Below are 13,187 nucleotides of genomic sequence, written 5' to 3' on the forward strand. Positions count from 1 at the left end.
GGCAGTTTAAGTTATGAAAATGCTGTATCACACAGCAGATCAGAGCTGGTTTTATAGCAGGTCTCATGAATTTCTTCATCCAGAAAGAATAAATTTTGTGGGGGAACATTCTGCATAGAACCCCTGCAGAGCAATAGATTAAAACTGGATTTTAGCATTTACCTCGTGCTCAACTATAAATCAGGAATTAGAATTGATAATGGCAGTTATCCATCAACAGCGATGCAACTGCAGATGAACGAGAGTAGCTTTATGGGTAAAAAGAGTTCCTTTTTATTATTATTATTATTATTATTAAAGAAAACCCATCCTCCACCTCCACCCTATTTTAAACGTTTCTAGGTTCTGGATAGAAAGTGATTAGATCCGTGCAGGCTATCAGCATGGATAAGGAAGATGCATTTGAAGTTAACACCTCTCCAGATCGCAGAACATTATTCTGAAAGTCTAGCAGAGGGCTTGAGCTCAGGCGCAGCAGTTCACATTGCAGACCCCTCTTGACAGAAGACCTTGGAAGGGATGTCTACCACAGCCGGCAGGATTCTGCCCCTCGGTTCATCGTCGTGTTTGTTGGGCAATTGAAAGCTTTATGGAACTCTTCAAAGTTGCTCATGGCACCGATAACTCTGCAAAGAGAAGAGAAAAGAAAAGTGGTTGACGTGCAGATTGTCTTCTGTTCAACACTACAGGCCTGTAAGTGTTTCAGTCTGTTCACCTCAGGTTGAGTTTTCAGGCTTCCCATGTCATTTTTTCCACAAATAAAACCAAAATTTTCAGGAGAAGCACTCCCATTTAAAGTTAACGTGAAGACAATATTGTTTCATTTGGTGCTTTGAGAAGAATCTTACTTTGCTAGAAACTCGATCCAAACCAATTGCATTTTGTGGATACTATGTCGTTCAGAACCATTTTGTAATCCCACCCTTAGCAGCACGGGTGGGAGATCAGCAGTAGCCTTCCATGGTGGAGCCCTTCTTCTGGCAGCTGCCAAACGGCTGCGGTCCAGCAGGCAGGAGCGTGTAGGCACAGGGTTGTGCTGGAAGTGATTTGATTTGCCTCTTGCCAGCCAGGTTCTCGTAACAACACCCTCTGCCCAGCCACGTGCACACACAAGCCTGCTCCTGGGAGCAGGAGCTGAGGAGGGGGGGCAGTCACGCAGAGCCGCTCTTCAGCCAGCTCCGCCTTACACCCTCGAGCATCGCAACTCCTCTGATATTTTGGAAATCCATTTTCTGAGGCTTCTGCCCTGACCGGCTCCCAAGCTCTCTTGCTTCCACCACAGACGGTGCGACACTGAAAGAGCCGCGCATCCCTGCCTCGCACAAGCTAGACAATGTCTCTGCGCCCCAGACTGGCACCTCCAGGCACAGGGGAAGAGCGCGCTCTTTGTATGCAGTCATCCTTGGCTCCTGCTTTCGTGTCTGTACTATTTAATGTTTTCAGAAATTATTATTTTGCCATTTCTAGATTGGGATTGCATTGTTTGCTGATTTTTCCTATGCTTTTAAGCCTCTTGGAATGTACTAACCTGAAATTTGCAATGGTATTAAAGTAAACAGTATCCTGAGTTAAAAGCAGAAAAGTATCTACTGAGATATTAATTGTGTGTCTTTCTACCCTCTTTGTTATGCAGCAGGAAGGCATTTTTCTCCATTGCAGGCTATAAGCTTCTCAGCGTAGCTCCGCATGGCAGAAAATATTCTTATTACATTGATTATACTTTCTGAGGGTTAGAAAATTTGCAGTCAGCTGGCGCAAAAATGTCTAAAGGTCAGTTTTGTAGGGAGAATTACAAAATGATGTTAGGGCTTCAATAAGATATACAGCTTTACTGCAAAAATATTGCAAATACATATGCAGGGACTGGAACAGCAAAAGCTGGTCACGCAGAACCGCTGCTGAAGTTGGTGGGAGTTCTGTCTGCCATGCTAGGGATTTCACTCTGAAACCAGCATTCAAAATCAGCAAAGACCAAATAGCGAATACTGAAAATCTGCCACTTAAAAATAAATAAAACCAGAATCTAGCCAGCAAAAGATCTTTATGTGCCTGTGCATGTGACTTTTCTACTCCTGGTTTGATATTGCCACATGGCAGGTAATCAGGTAATGTAGCACTTGACCGAGGACAAACACACAACTCTTAGTTAAGTAAATACAACCGACATGAATCCCAACACAAAAAACTTGTTCTTGGTCACACAAACTCGGAGGAGATACAGAGAAATAAACTCTGTCTTCCTAATTCCTATGAAGTCTTTAAACCTTCCGCCCTTTCCAGACTTTCCTTCTTGAGGTTCAGAGGTGTCTGAGGTTAGGAGAGCCTGTGGGAAGCCTTTTAAGCGAGGACAAAGACATGCCATTACCGCTGGACTACCGCTGGCCCTTCAAGCAAAGTGTCTCTTGAAGGGCAACTGAAGAGTTCAATCTTGAACTGAACTTACAGGGCATGTTTTGCCCCACATCATCAATATAATTCAAAGTACTCACTTTAAAGCTTTTGGTGAACTCAGGCACATTAAATCAAGGACCCTCCTAATATTCATTGCTTTCTAAAGTAGAATTGCATAGAAAAAAAAAGTGATAGATGAGACATTTTAGATACTCAGGCCATGATGATAGAATATTACCGGGATCAGAGTGTGTTCTGGTTCAACTGCTTTTGAAGGTAGATGCAAGCCCCTCATTTTTACAGGAGAGCATTTGTAATAGTGAAAGATAAGCTAATAGAACCAGTTCCACTTCAATCTAAGCCAAGAGCACAGTCCAATTTTGTGTTTGCTCTTAAACCCCTCTTAACACGCTAAATTTCTGCACTTTTGTGCCGCAGTGGTTGATTCTGTATGCATGCTGAGTAAATACATTATTTGCACTACCTGAAGTGAGGAGGGCTGTGAGCTCCCATATATATTTGCTCTCTTGCAGATTCTGGTCTAAAGGAGTTGCATCTTACCTAATAAAAGATAAAAAGCAGAAATAGACATATTATCAGGGATGACTTTGGAAGTAGAGTGTAATGTCACTGTTCTTAAGACGCCTGTGACTTACGGAACGCACAAAACGGAAAGACACCACAGACTCCTATTTTGTTTCACCTTTGCTAACTTGCAGTTTTCTGTTGGTATATTCTCTTGTTTTTCAAATCCCTTAATGGCTCCAGTCTCCTCCCACTGTTATTCTCCACCCACTCATTCCCATCATCTAATCATAGTCACTTTACTAGTCCTGTTTTTGAGGTTCTCTGTAATGTTAGCTTGCTTTTCTGCTTGTGGGACAGCATCTGATGCCTTAATAATTACCAAGCACACTTCTTGATCTCAAAGCTATGTAATGTGTATAAAAGGTATATGTAATGATGCTTATATCTAGAATTGCAGCTATATTACCTGACACATTTATTCCATGTTGCAATGTCAGTTTCTTTTGAAATTACACTTTTTTCAAGTTTCCATCAGTAGTCCGCAGTTCACTGTTCCTAATACGATACTTGACCCAATCGTAACTGACCACAAAACAAGGTAGGGAGAATATTTGCACAACTGAATAATCCCTCTTATCCTTTATCCATTGCATGAAAAAAAACTCATTTAAGCAGCCCCTGCCTTACCTGAGCCCCTGTGTTGAATGTTTCCTATCAAGAAGATCCTTTATGCCAGACCGCCCATAGGATGTGTGGACTTCAGAGCAGTTTTGTCTGGCTGAAGACAGCCCTGTCAGTTTGAATGAGTCTGTTGAGTGCCTTGAGCTCTGTGGGAACAGGCTGAGCTCAAGGGTACCTGGCATACACTGTTTTTACTGTGCATGTGCCTGCCTTCTGAGGGTCCACTGGACTTACAATTCCTGCAGCGGTCCTGTAAGACCCCCAGACCTTCCCTATGGCTTCAAAGTTTTCCTGAGGAAAAACTGACACAGTGTGAAACCCAACTCAGCATAAACAACCAAAGCGAAGTCTTCCCATTGGTCAATATTGTCAAACTCCAGTAGCCACAGACTCATATACTGCTACACTGACTCTTGGCAAAGAAGTGATTTTCAGTCAGGTTTGGTTAAATGCCAACAGTGGTTGCATTGGGTCCTATTTCTTCAGTTTTGGATGACTTACTCTTTCAGCTGGTGGGCAGAGCTTTATAGCTCAACATTTACTCATATAGGGAGTTTGTCCCAACTCTCTTAATCAAATAACTAATTTCTGACTCTCTCCCTTGTTCTACACATTTTTCTGAAAAACTCACATCCCCTAAAAAGTTTTACTACAGCATATCTAGTGTACACAAACAAAGATTGGAAAAAATAAACTTAAGATTTTCTTTACTGCTGCTTAGTTCCTCTGAACAACATGCTCAGTAAGGAATGGCAGTGGTACATTTGCAACAGGAGTCTGTGGTGGAAGCAGTCAGAAACTGCTGCATGTGACAAGCACCAGAAAACTGGGAAGCTAAAATGGAAAGATGTTAAGGAGTCAATACGTGCAATAAAAGCCTTGCAGTGGAGGGAAGCAGCAAGAGGAAAGAAAGCTGCCATGACAACACTGTGCAAAACCAAGAATAATTCTGTTCTGGCACCATGGCTAGATAGATGTTGACAAAGAGAGAAAGAGAAAAGAAATAATAGTCGTGGGAGAAGAAGTCTCTGCTTATACCCTTAAAAGTCTGGGTTTGGGTAGTGTAGCTGTTGAAACGAAGCAGTCTCATTTCTGCACTGTACAGGTTAATAGATGGGGACTCGAAACGCATTTGTACTACTCACGTGGGCATAACTCAGAAAGAAAAGCTGGTTGTGTGTGAACTCAAGGCCTGGCAGTAAAGGCTCCTCTTCTCCTCCCCTCTTTTCTGTAATCCATCTCCTGTATGCCTGATAAGAAAGAGATACTGAGTGCCTTTCAGCGACTTGGAGCCTAACCACAGCTTTTTCTTTTCTTTTTTTTTTTTTTCCCCCCGCAAATAATACTATGTTTCAGGTATTTTTCACCTACTTACCCTGAAAGCCTCTCGCAAACCTCCATTATCAGCAATGTTTTCTGCCAAAGTCCTCTTGCCTTTCACCTGGCAGAATGAAAGAGTATCAGTCATTTGACTCATTTCTGAACTTCCTTCTTGATCAACTTCAAGAAACAAGGGGAAAAATAAAACAAGGCGAGAACGATCTCAGCCATTTTCAACCACCATCTCTCTGGCTAGGAAAAGTGGGTTTCAATGTGAAAACTGTCAGTAAACAACTCTCTGTGATGAGTTATCCTGGCTCTGGTCCTAGCTCTCTGTAGCACAAGATGTAGTAGATAAAATGCGTGCAAGAATCCAGTCTCTGATCTTTAATCTGAGCATCACAAATTTTCCCCTGAAGGCTTTTTTGCTCTGGTTACATGTGAGATCCAGTAGCCCCTTTCTTAAAATTTTATCTAAGAGGTTATAGTTGTTTCTCTACATAACTCTTTATATACTACCGGGATGCTAAAATAACTTTTAAGTCATAACATAAAACAGCGTAATTAAAAAACAATGTCAGAGACAGAATTGAAATTGATAGTATATTCAGTGCTCTAAAAATATCTGTGAAGGAGATTCATGTTGCTTCTCCCCAGTATTGATTCCAAGAGCAAGAGCAACAGGAATCATTTGCGAGAAGCAGCGCTACCTAAACTTTCTGGAAAAGCCAGTCTCCTGGTATCACAAAGTGCAATATCATTATGAAGAAATCCTCATTTCTGCAAGTGCAGCGTTATCTCTGATCACCCAGCCTACTAGGGTCTTAGTGTTACCAGACTGTATCTGTAACTAAGCAGTTTTACTCTCTGCTATGCCTCGAATGAGCAAGGTAATTGAGCACAGTTTTGAGCAGAGCTCTGAAGGTCAATGCTGTCCTGCAAATCCTCCGATGACAGGCTCTCCTGTGCTGCAGGGATGAACAGAAGGCGGCTTGGTGTCAGGACCCAGTTCAGCTTCCGGATGGTAAAAGGGGTGAAAAGGGTGGAGAAGAGGCAAAAGGACCTAGTGGACACCCAGGTAGGTGTGCACAGCCCCACCACTCAGTGCAGACAAGCACCCAGACGGGACCCAAGGCATCTTGCCTGATGCCTTGGGTCTAGTGTTACACCTAAGGGTGTAACAAAGGAGAAAAGGGAGCAGTAGAGGAAAGTGCACCCCTTTCCTGCCAGCCCTGCCTCCACTCAGGAGGCTGGAGGTGGAGGTGAGAGAGGCTTTTAGGAGAAAAGGTGCTGGGACACCAGGAAACATGCGCACACACACCAGCTGCCTTTTTTTCTAGCCTACCTACTCAGATTTTTCTTGCAGTGGGCTTGTGAAGTAGACTGATTTAGAGCATAAAATGAGAGTAACCTAGCAGTGGCACTTGGGCCAGAGGTCATTTTAATAAGTGGAAGAACTCTTTCCGCTGATCTCAGGCAGCTCTGGGTCAGATATCTGAGACTACTCTGTGCAGACAGTTCGTGACAGGGCTCAGGGAACACGATAAGCCCTTTATTTGATCAGATGACTTTATGTGATTACTGCACTCCAAGGCTATTTCTATATCCACTTTTTCTTTCATTATGCTTCTTTTCTGGAGACATTTTTATCGTAAACCGAATGAGAAAGATTAGTAAATAGGTTTCTTGATCCATATGAAATATTCATATGGAGTAAAAAAATCTGCAGAATGTACAAATATTGGTGCAAATGACAGGTAAAAAAAAAGGTCTTTGCATGTGTACCTCTTCATACAGAAGCCATAAAATACGGCAGAAAATATCAAGATTCTTCTTCTACCCTCTAAAAAGCGCTTTAGATTATCCTACAGAAATAGGAGGAAAAAGCCTTACAGATGACAAGGCTGTGGGTAACAGGATCTCTCTAGTAAGCCAATTCACCGGCTTCAAAGGCTGTACCTACCAGCCCGGAGGGGAAATTCAGACCTACCCCATCTCAAGAGACACTGTAGAAGGTAAAGGGGATGGCCAAGCCAATGGCAGGAGCATGGGAAGGGCTCAGTCACATCCTTGCGGAAGGTTTTGATGACCTTCTTTAAGTGGCCCTTTCATATTGACAGTTCCTGTCCTACAGATACTCAGAAATGAGCCTGAGAATTTTTATTTGTAAATTAGCTTCTATGAAGTATTTCAAGTTGGAGTTGTTGAACTTCAGACTGGACTACAATGTGGCCATGTTATCTCTGAGACTAATACAAACAGCTTGGGGAAAGTGTTAAAATTATTGCTAAGCATTCAGTGTGACCTCTCTCTTCTTACAAAGACAAAGATGTAACTATTTCTGATTCTAAAATGTAAGCAGAGGTGGTAGAATTGAGAAGGGGGGGTCAGTATGTGTTTTAGCCTGAAAATTAAGATTAAAATCATGCCCCAGCCAACATTATTGGAGTTTTAGCTATTTGTTTCCGAAGGTCTGGGATTTATCCTATTTATTCTTCATTTTGGACACTTACATAATGTGCACATTTCCAGGGAAGCCCACAGCTCTGCTAGACAATGAAACAGAAACCATTTCTGTGCACTTTCTTTCTCAGTACTTTTCTGTGAGCTACTGCTATCCTACTCCCTTCATTTGAGATACAAATTGGGTCTGTGTGCACACATGGAAGAAATAACAAGAGTTGACTGTGAAATAAAGTAGGGTTTATGCATCCATTTTATAGCTGTAATAAATAACAGGCAGAATTGCTAAAGGAATCTATAAAACATGCTATTATATGCTTCTATTTAAAAAGAGTGGCTGCTCAGTTTTCATTACAGACCTCATCTTCAGAAGACATTTAACATGCTCACAGTAATTAGACCAGCCCTACTGAGTGGCTTTATCCTCTTTCTCAGATTCCAATACGATGTGATGGGGAGAAGTGGTTTAACCCTGTCACCAGGGTGTGGGTAGTGGTATTTGACTGCACTAATCAAATCTGACAGACAATTTTTATCACAATTATTCACTTCAAAAAATGATTTGTTGTGAGCAAAGAAGTTGGTAGCTTAATATCCCAATATGTTGGAATTTATAAAAAGATAACTCCAACTGCCCCCCCTCCCCAAACTAATGCACCGCTGCTTTCAATCACTTTTGTTTTACATACGTGTAAGCCAGCTTTCTTCCAGTAGTAATTGCTGTATTGATTGATCATGCATTTTGTTTTCTCTTTAAATTTTTCTTCAGATTCAGTTGTCCACCAAGGGTCTAAATTTCCATTTTTGTCATATTTTCGGCCTTAAAAAAGAAAGAAAGAAAACAAATGGTTTTGGAGGAGAAAAACCTAAGCTTTTCCGCTTTTGTAACCTATCACCGGCACAGAAATGAAAGGTGAATGTACTCATGCAAGTGTGTGTACAAAATGGATAAGATCAGTGAGAAAAATCTTGACCCCACTCAAGTCAGTGGTAAAAAGCTGGCGTGCTATTTATTGTCATAATTTCCATTTTCAGAAAAAAATAGTAATGACTAATGAGTTTGATAGTACATTTTATAATTACATAGTGTGAAAGGCATATGAGCTTTCTTGTAAGTATAATTGTATTTTTCATCCTCAGCCCATATGTCTTTTATTCTGCAAACTTGATGATAACTAATTTGTTATTAATTAATTATACGCTTGACCAGAAAAAAAAAATCCGTTTCATAGAAACTTCTGAAGTTTCCATTTTTTGCCTTGAGGCAAAACCTGAACATTTGAACCCTATTCATGGAACCAAAGAGAACGCATGCATCCCACTCCTTAGGCCGATGGTTACAGCAATGGCTCGTGGAAGATTCAGCCTCAGGTCCCTGCTCTGTCTCATTTGTCAGAGAGTACCTAATCTCCATCATGTCTCCAGCCAGTCAGTGAGGAAGGTAAGATTCAGTTCCCTGAGCAGATCACTACCCCTTGTCCAGGCTCTTACCTTCCAAATATAGAAATAAGTACATCTCTAGGAAAGTTGTTGTCTTGAGCAAGACAACACACAGGGAAAAAAATAAAGAAATAAAAACATGAAAGAAAATGTCTTCAGTACTTGGTAACATGGCTACTGGCTGCGCCCTACCTCTCTTTCCCCCAGTCATAACGAAGAATCAAATCACAGAGCACGGTTGCATCCACATGGGCAGCTAAGCCTGCTCTGCAAAAATGTTCTAACTTGTTTTGTGTCTAACTTTCTCCAGCAAAAGACTATATAAGACCTGACTGCCAGACTTTTAGGAACATTGGGTCAGCACTGAAAACTAAGTCCAGACCCTCTACTTCAGAGGGCTGGATGGAAAAATCAGCCTCTACTTACATGCTGTAATATCCTCTGTAGCAGGGTCTACCCAAAGCCAAGTTTATCAAATCAAACTATCCACTCAAATACGTGGATGTACTTGCTACGCCATAACCTGTATGATATGGAAGTGGGATGGGAGGGCAGATGGGAGTTTGTGAAGAAACAGTTTGCCATTCAGGACTGTTTGGTTATGCAAGATGTTGTGGAGCAGTACCAACAGGATGGAAGGTTTTAATTTTATTTTTTAAAACGTATTCAAAATAACACAACATAAGCAACCTAATTTAGTGAGGCAGGGAGCTAGAAGCCTGCTTTTCCTTAAACTCCCTGTATTTTCAGTGGAAAGAAGTTTCTGTAGACAGTGAGTCAGAGCGGGATGTCAGTCAGACACTCAAAATTGCTCCCTGGAGAAGCAGGTTCGTGTTTCTCTCTCTCTGCCTGCCCACCCCACCTCCCCTTGGGAGCCTGATTTTAAAAAGCACTTTACTGAGATAGCCAAAGTTAGATGGTGGTAATGCCCCACTCCACCCAGTTTTTCAGGACAGTTGGTTTGACATTTTCAGACCATTTCCTCTTTCTCTCTCCCTCTTATTTTTTTTTTTTAAGATATTTTGCAATATGTTTTCTGTTCCACTTTTGTTCCAATATTGTATTTTAATATTTGTACATAATTGTCTTCTGCAAAAAGTCAAATCTGAAATGAAAATTTTATTGGAAGTCATTTTTATCAATCAGAATTTGTCCCTTTGCCCTTTCCACTCCCCCCACCAGGATTTTCTGAAACTGTTGTTGATTTAGTTTCCATTCAAAATGAACAGAAAGTGTCAAACTTGTAGTATTCCTTACCAAACAAAATCTGGTTCAGACAAGGCAGATAGATTATACATAAATAAATAAAAAAAATACAACTTTATAGCTTTTTACCCACAATTCAGTATAGTTAAACAAAAAACCCCAAATAAATAAAAAAACTAAGGCATATACAAGTCAGCTTTCTAATCTGTCAACTCTGTTAAGAAAAGAAAGTTATCAACATATGGACAAATACTCACCATTGCTATCAAATCCATGAGTAAACTCGTGGCCAACAATTACTCCTATGGCACCGTAGCTTAATGACCTGTAACACAAAGAAGCAGTTTCTTCAAAAAGTGTTCACACTCGTGAACATCAAAGGGCAGAAGAATCAAACAGATTTCTACCTCAGGAAAGATCATTATTTATTTAAACGGAGGGGGCAGGGGGGGAACGGGGCTAAAAGTCATACCTGCACAATTTTGACTTAAAGTTGTTGAAAGTCTGAATGTTAAACTCCTACTTGTTTAAAAACAACCTGCAATATAAAACCTAAAACAGCATTGTGATGGTCCACTCTTCTAACCGAATCCCTTATTAGCATCATACGAGCTCCTAAATGTCACCTTCAGCTGACTGCATTGGGTATATTCTAACTGAGAAGAGGACAAAATTATAGGTGAAATTATTCTCTTAACATCATCACGAAAAAAGAAGAGATCAAAGACTGAAATGGCTTCTGTGATGCCAGCTCCAACCGTTCTTCTCCAGCATGCCACAAACAGACTTGCAAATGGCTAACTCTAGTTTGTAAAGCATTAAATAGACCTCTCTTCCAATTTAAAAAGAAAGGTCATACAATTTCCTTGCACCTGCACAGATCTAATGCACTAGAGAAACAGAATAGAAAGAAATATTTTGTATTCCTGATTGACAATTAGTTATATTTTCCTCATTATATCCAAACAAACATGCATTTGGGAAAAACAGGGATGAAAGAGGGAAAGGTTCAGGGTTTGTTTTTTTTTATACCAAATGCAGTGGATATCACAGGGGGAAAATGATCTGCTAAATGCATCTTTCATTTGTTAAGTTGTTCTTTGTGATTTTAATTATTTCAATTATTGAGACGCCATACTTCGAAGTAGCTTAAAGTATTTCTAACACATTGTATTGAAATAGGAGAAAGGCAGAGGGTTTTGAAGTAACATGTTATTACTGGACCTAATGATCCATAGCACACTAATTGCTCATCTCAGTCATGCCTAAGAAGTATTATATGATTTAATTCCCCCTGGCTCCCATGACAATTCTTCACTTGTTTTTTTTTTTTTCTTTCCTGAAAGGTAATTTGCATGTGACAAAATCTTCCCTACTGTTTGTTTGGGGTTTTTTTTCCCCAAGTACTATTGCAAACCTTCACTAAAAAATGCTGGTTAAAATTATACACTTCAGCAATGGAAATATCATCCTTTTGTGTGACAAATTTGTAATCTTGTGTAGCACATAGTGATAATTATCCATACTAAATGTACTATGTTAGACTTGTTTTCCACATCTGAAGTAAAGTGGTTATACAGGATCTTTTGCAGCTGGAGAAGTACAAGAAGAATGGCACAAAACATGTAAAGAGGTCAAGAAGAACCCATAAGCCCCGTTACTAATTACATCTTATTTTTCCTCTAAGATTCTTGGTCACCATGGGTGGCAGGGAAAAAGAACAGGCTGGTGCCTGGGTGCTCCTAGGGTTTTCCCCAGCTTCAAAAGATGGGGTGAAGTTTGTCCTTTACTTTTGTGAACCGCCTGCAGCATTTTGCCCAGTTCAACAACATTTTTGCCAGAAATGCTCCCAGCTCTGTTCATGCTCTTCACTTCTGGGGCACGGATAGACACAGAGGGAGAAGATTAGGTGCAGCCCAGCAGGTACCATATTAGAGAGGAGGTTTCTGAGACTGGGGAGGCTCAAAGGACTGTAAAGAAGCTACCGACTCAGGTAGTTTGAAGTCTCTTAATTTCAATACGTCTGGCATTGAAGACTCGTAACTATGAAAGACGGCATTTGAATGGTATTGTATTTCATCTGCTGAGATGGAAAGTGATAACTTAGCTTCCCTTTATGCAAACAGATGCAGCTGTTTTATAGTGGTTATGCTGGAACTGGACATTAAAGCACCACTAAATGTTAAATATTTGATAAATCAGTTTTCCAGCAAGTGCTGATGACTTGTTGATGATTTTTCTGTTCCAGTGCCATGTACTGTTTCTTTTAAGCAGACAAATAACAGATCCAGAATATTTCAAGGACAAAAGCAATCTGTTGTCTGATATAAAACAGCTACATTTGTTTACTAAATTTCATTTTGATACATACTCAAGCAAAACCAATTTAAGCTCAGGTAACCTTTAAAGAAGAGAAATGAACAAAGTATAATTCTTTGAAAGGACCACAATTTTATCACTATGGCAGAAGGTCAGGGTACAGAGAAATCTCTTCAGAAAGCAAAGCTGGAAGCAGGTCTGCAATATCCGCAGCAGAAAATAAGTTCGCCTTAACAAGAAAGGACTTTCTTCTATCCCCAATTGCCACTTAGAAAGTCACCTGGCTCATAAGAATTCTCTTTGAATGCAAATTCATTTCTTCCTAAATTGAATGTGTCTCTACAAATATTGCCAAATTTCCTGTTTACAAGGACACATCCAGATAGGAAGATGGCAAACCCAAAATGTTTTAAAATTTTGATTTTAAACAAAGATTTATTAAGGATATGTTTCACCAGTAACTGGCTTTATATAACTGCAAAATAACTTTCAGAGACTGCTGTCAGAAAGTTTTCATGGTCTCATCCCGTCCTAAAATAGAAAGTTATTGAACTGCACGAAAGCAGTGATTTTTCAAAATTAAATATATGTGACCTATAATTACTCTTCCTCAGCCACAGTAGCACATGGGTGATCACTTATGCACACGGAGATATTCTCGTGCACCTCAAGAGGCACAGCCGAAGGCCCACTGTTAATCTTAGATATTAGCAGAAAGTGAACAATAAACTGATAATAAATGGCTTCTCAGGGTATTCAGTTCTGTTCAGGAAGTGTTGGTTACCTGATTTACAATTCCTTTTAATACCTGCGATGTGCACACTGCTGCATCTGCATGC

General features: G+C 40.3%; 1 protein-coding gene across 1 annotated transcript in view; it reads right to left on the bottom strand.

Annotated features, from left to right (window-relative positions):
• Nucleotides 1-394: 394 nt before the first annotated feature.
• Nucleotides 395-13,187, bottom strand: part of PHEX (phosphate regulating endopeptidase X-linked) — a 103,651-nt gene continuing 90,858 nt past the window's right edge. The window contains exons 17-22 of the mRNA XM_074604917.1: nucleotides 10,287-10,354; nucleotides 8,073-8,203; nucleotides 4,976-5,041; nucleotides 4,746-4,850; nucleotides 2,876-2,952; nucleotides 395-626 (exon numbers count right to left, since the gene is read on the bottom strand). Of these exons, the coding sequence (XP_074461018.1) occupies nucleotides 524-626; nucleotides 2,876-2,952; nucleotides 4,746-4,850; nucleotides 4,976-5,041; nucleotides 8,073-8,203; nucleotides 10,287-10,354 (550 nt within the window). The 3' untranslated portion in view covers nucleotides 395-523. The remainder of the gene's footprint in view (nucleotides 627-2,875; nucleotides 2,953-4,745; nucleotides 4,851-4,975; nucleotides 5,042-8,072; nucleotides 8,204-10,286; nucleotides 10,355-13,187) is intronic.

This window comes from Larus michahellis, chromosome 1 (assembly GCF_964199755.1).
Source record: "Larus michahellis chromosome 1, bLarMic1.1, whole genome shotgun sequence".
Classification (NCBI taxonomy): domain Eukaryota; kingdom Metazoa; phylum Chordata; class Aves; order Charadriiformes; family Laridae; genus Larus; species Larus michahellis.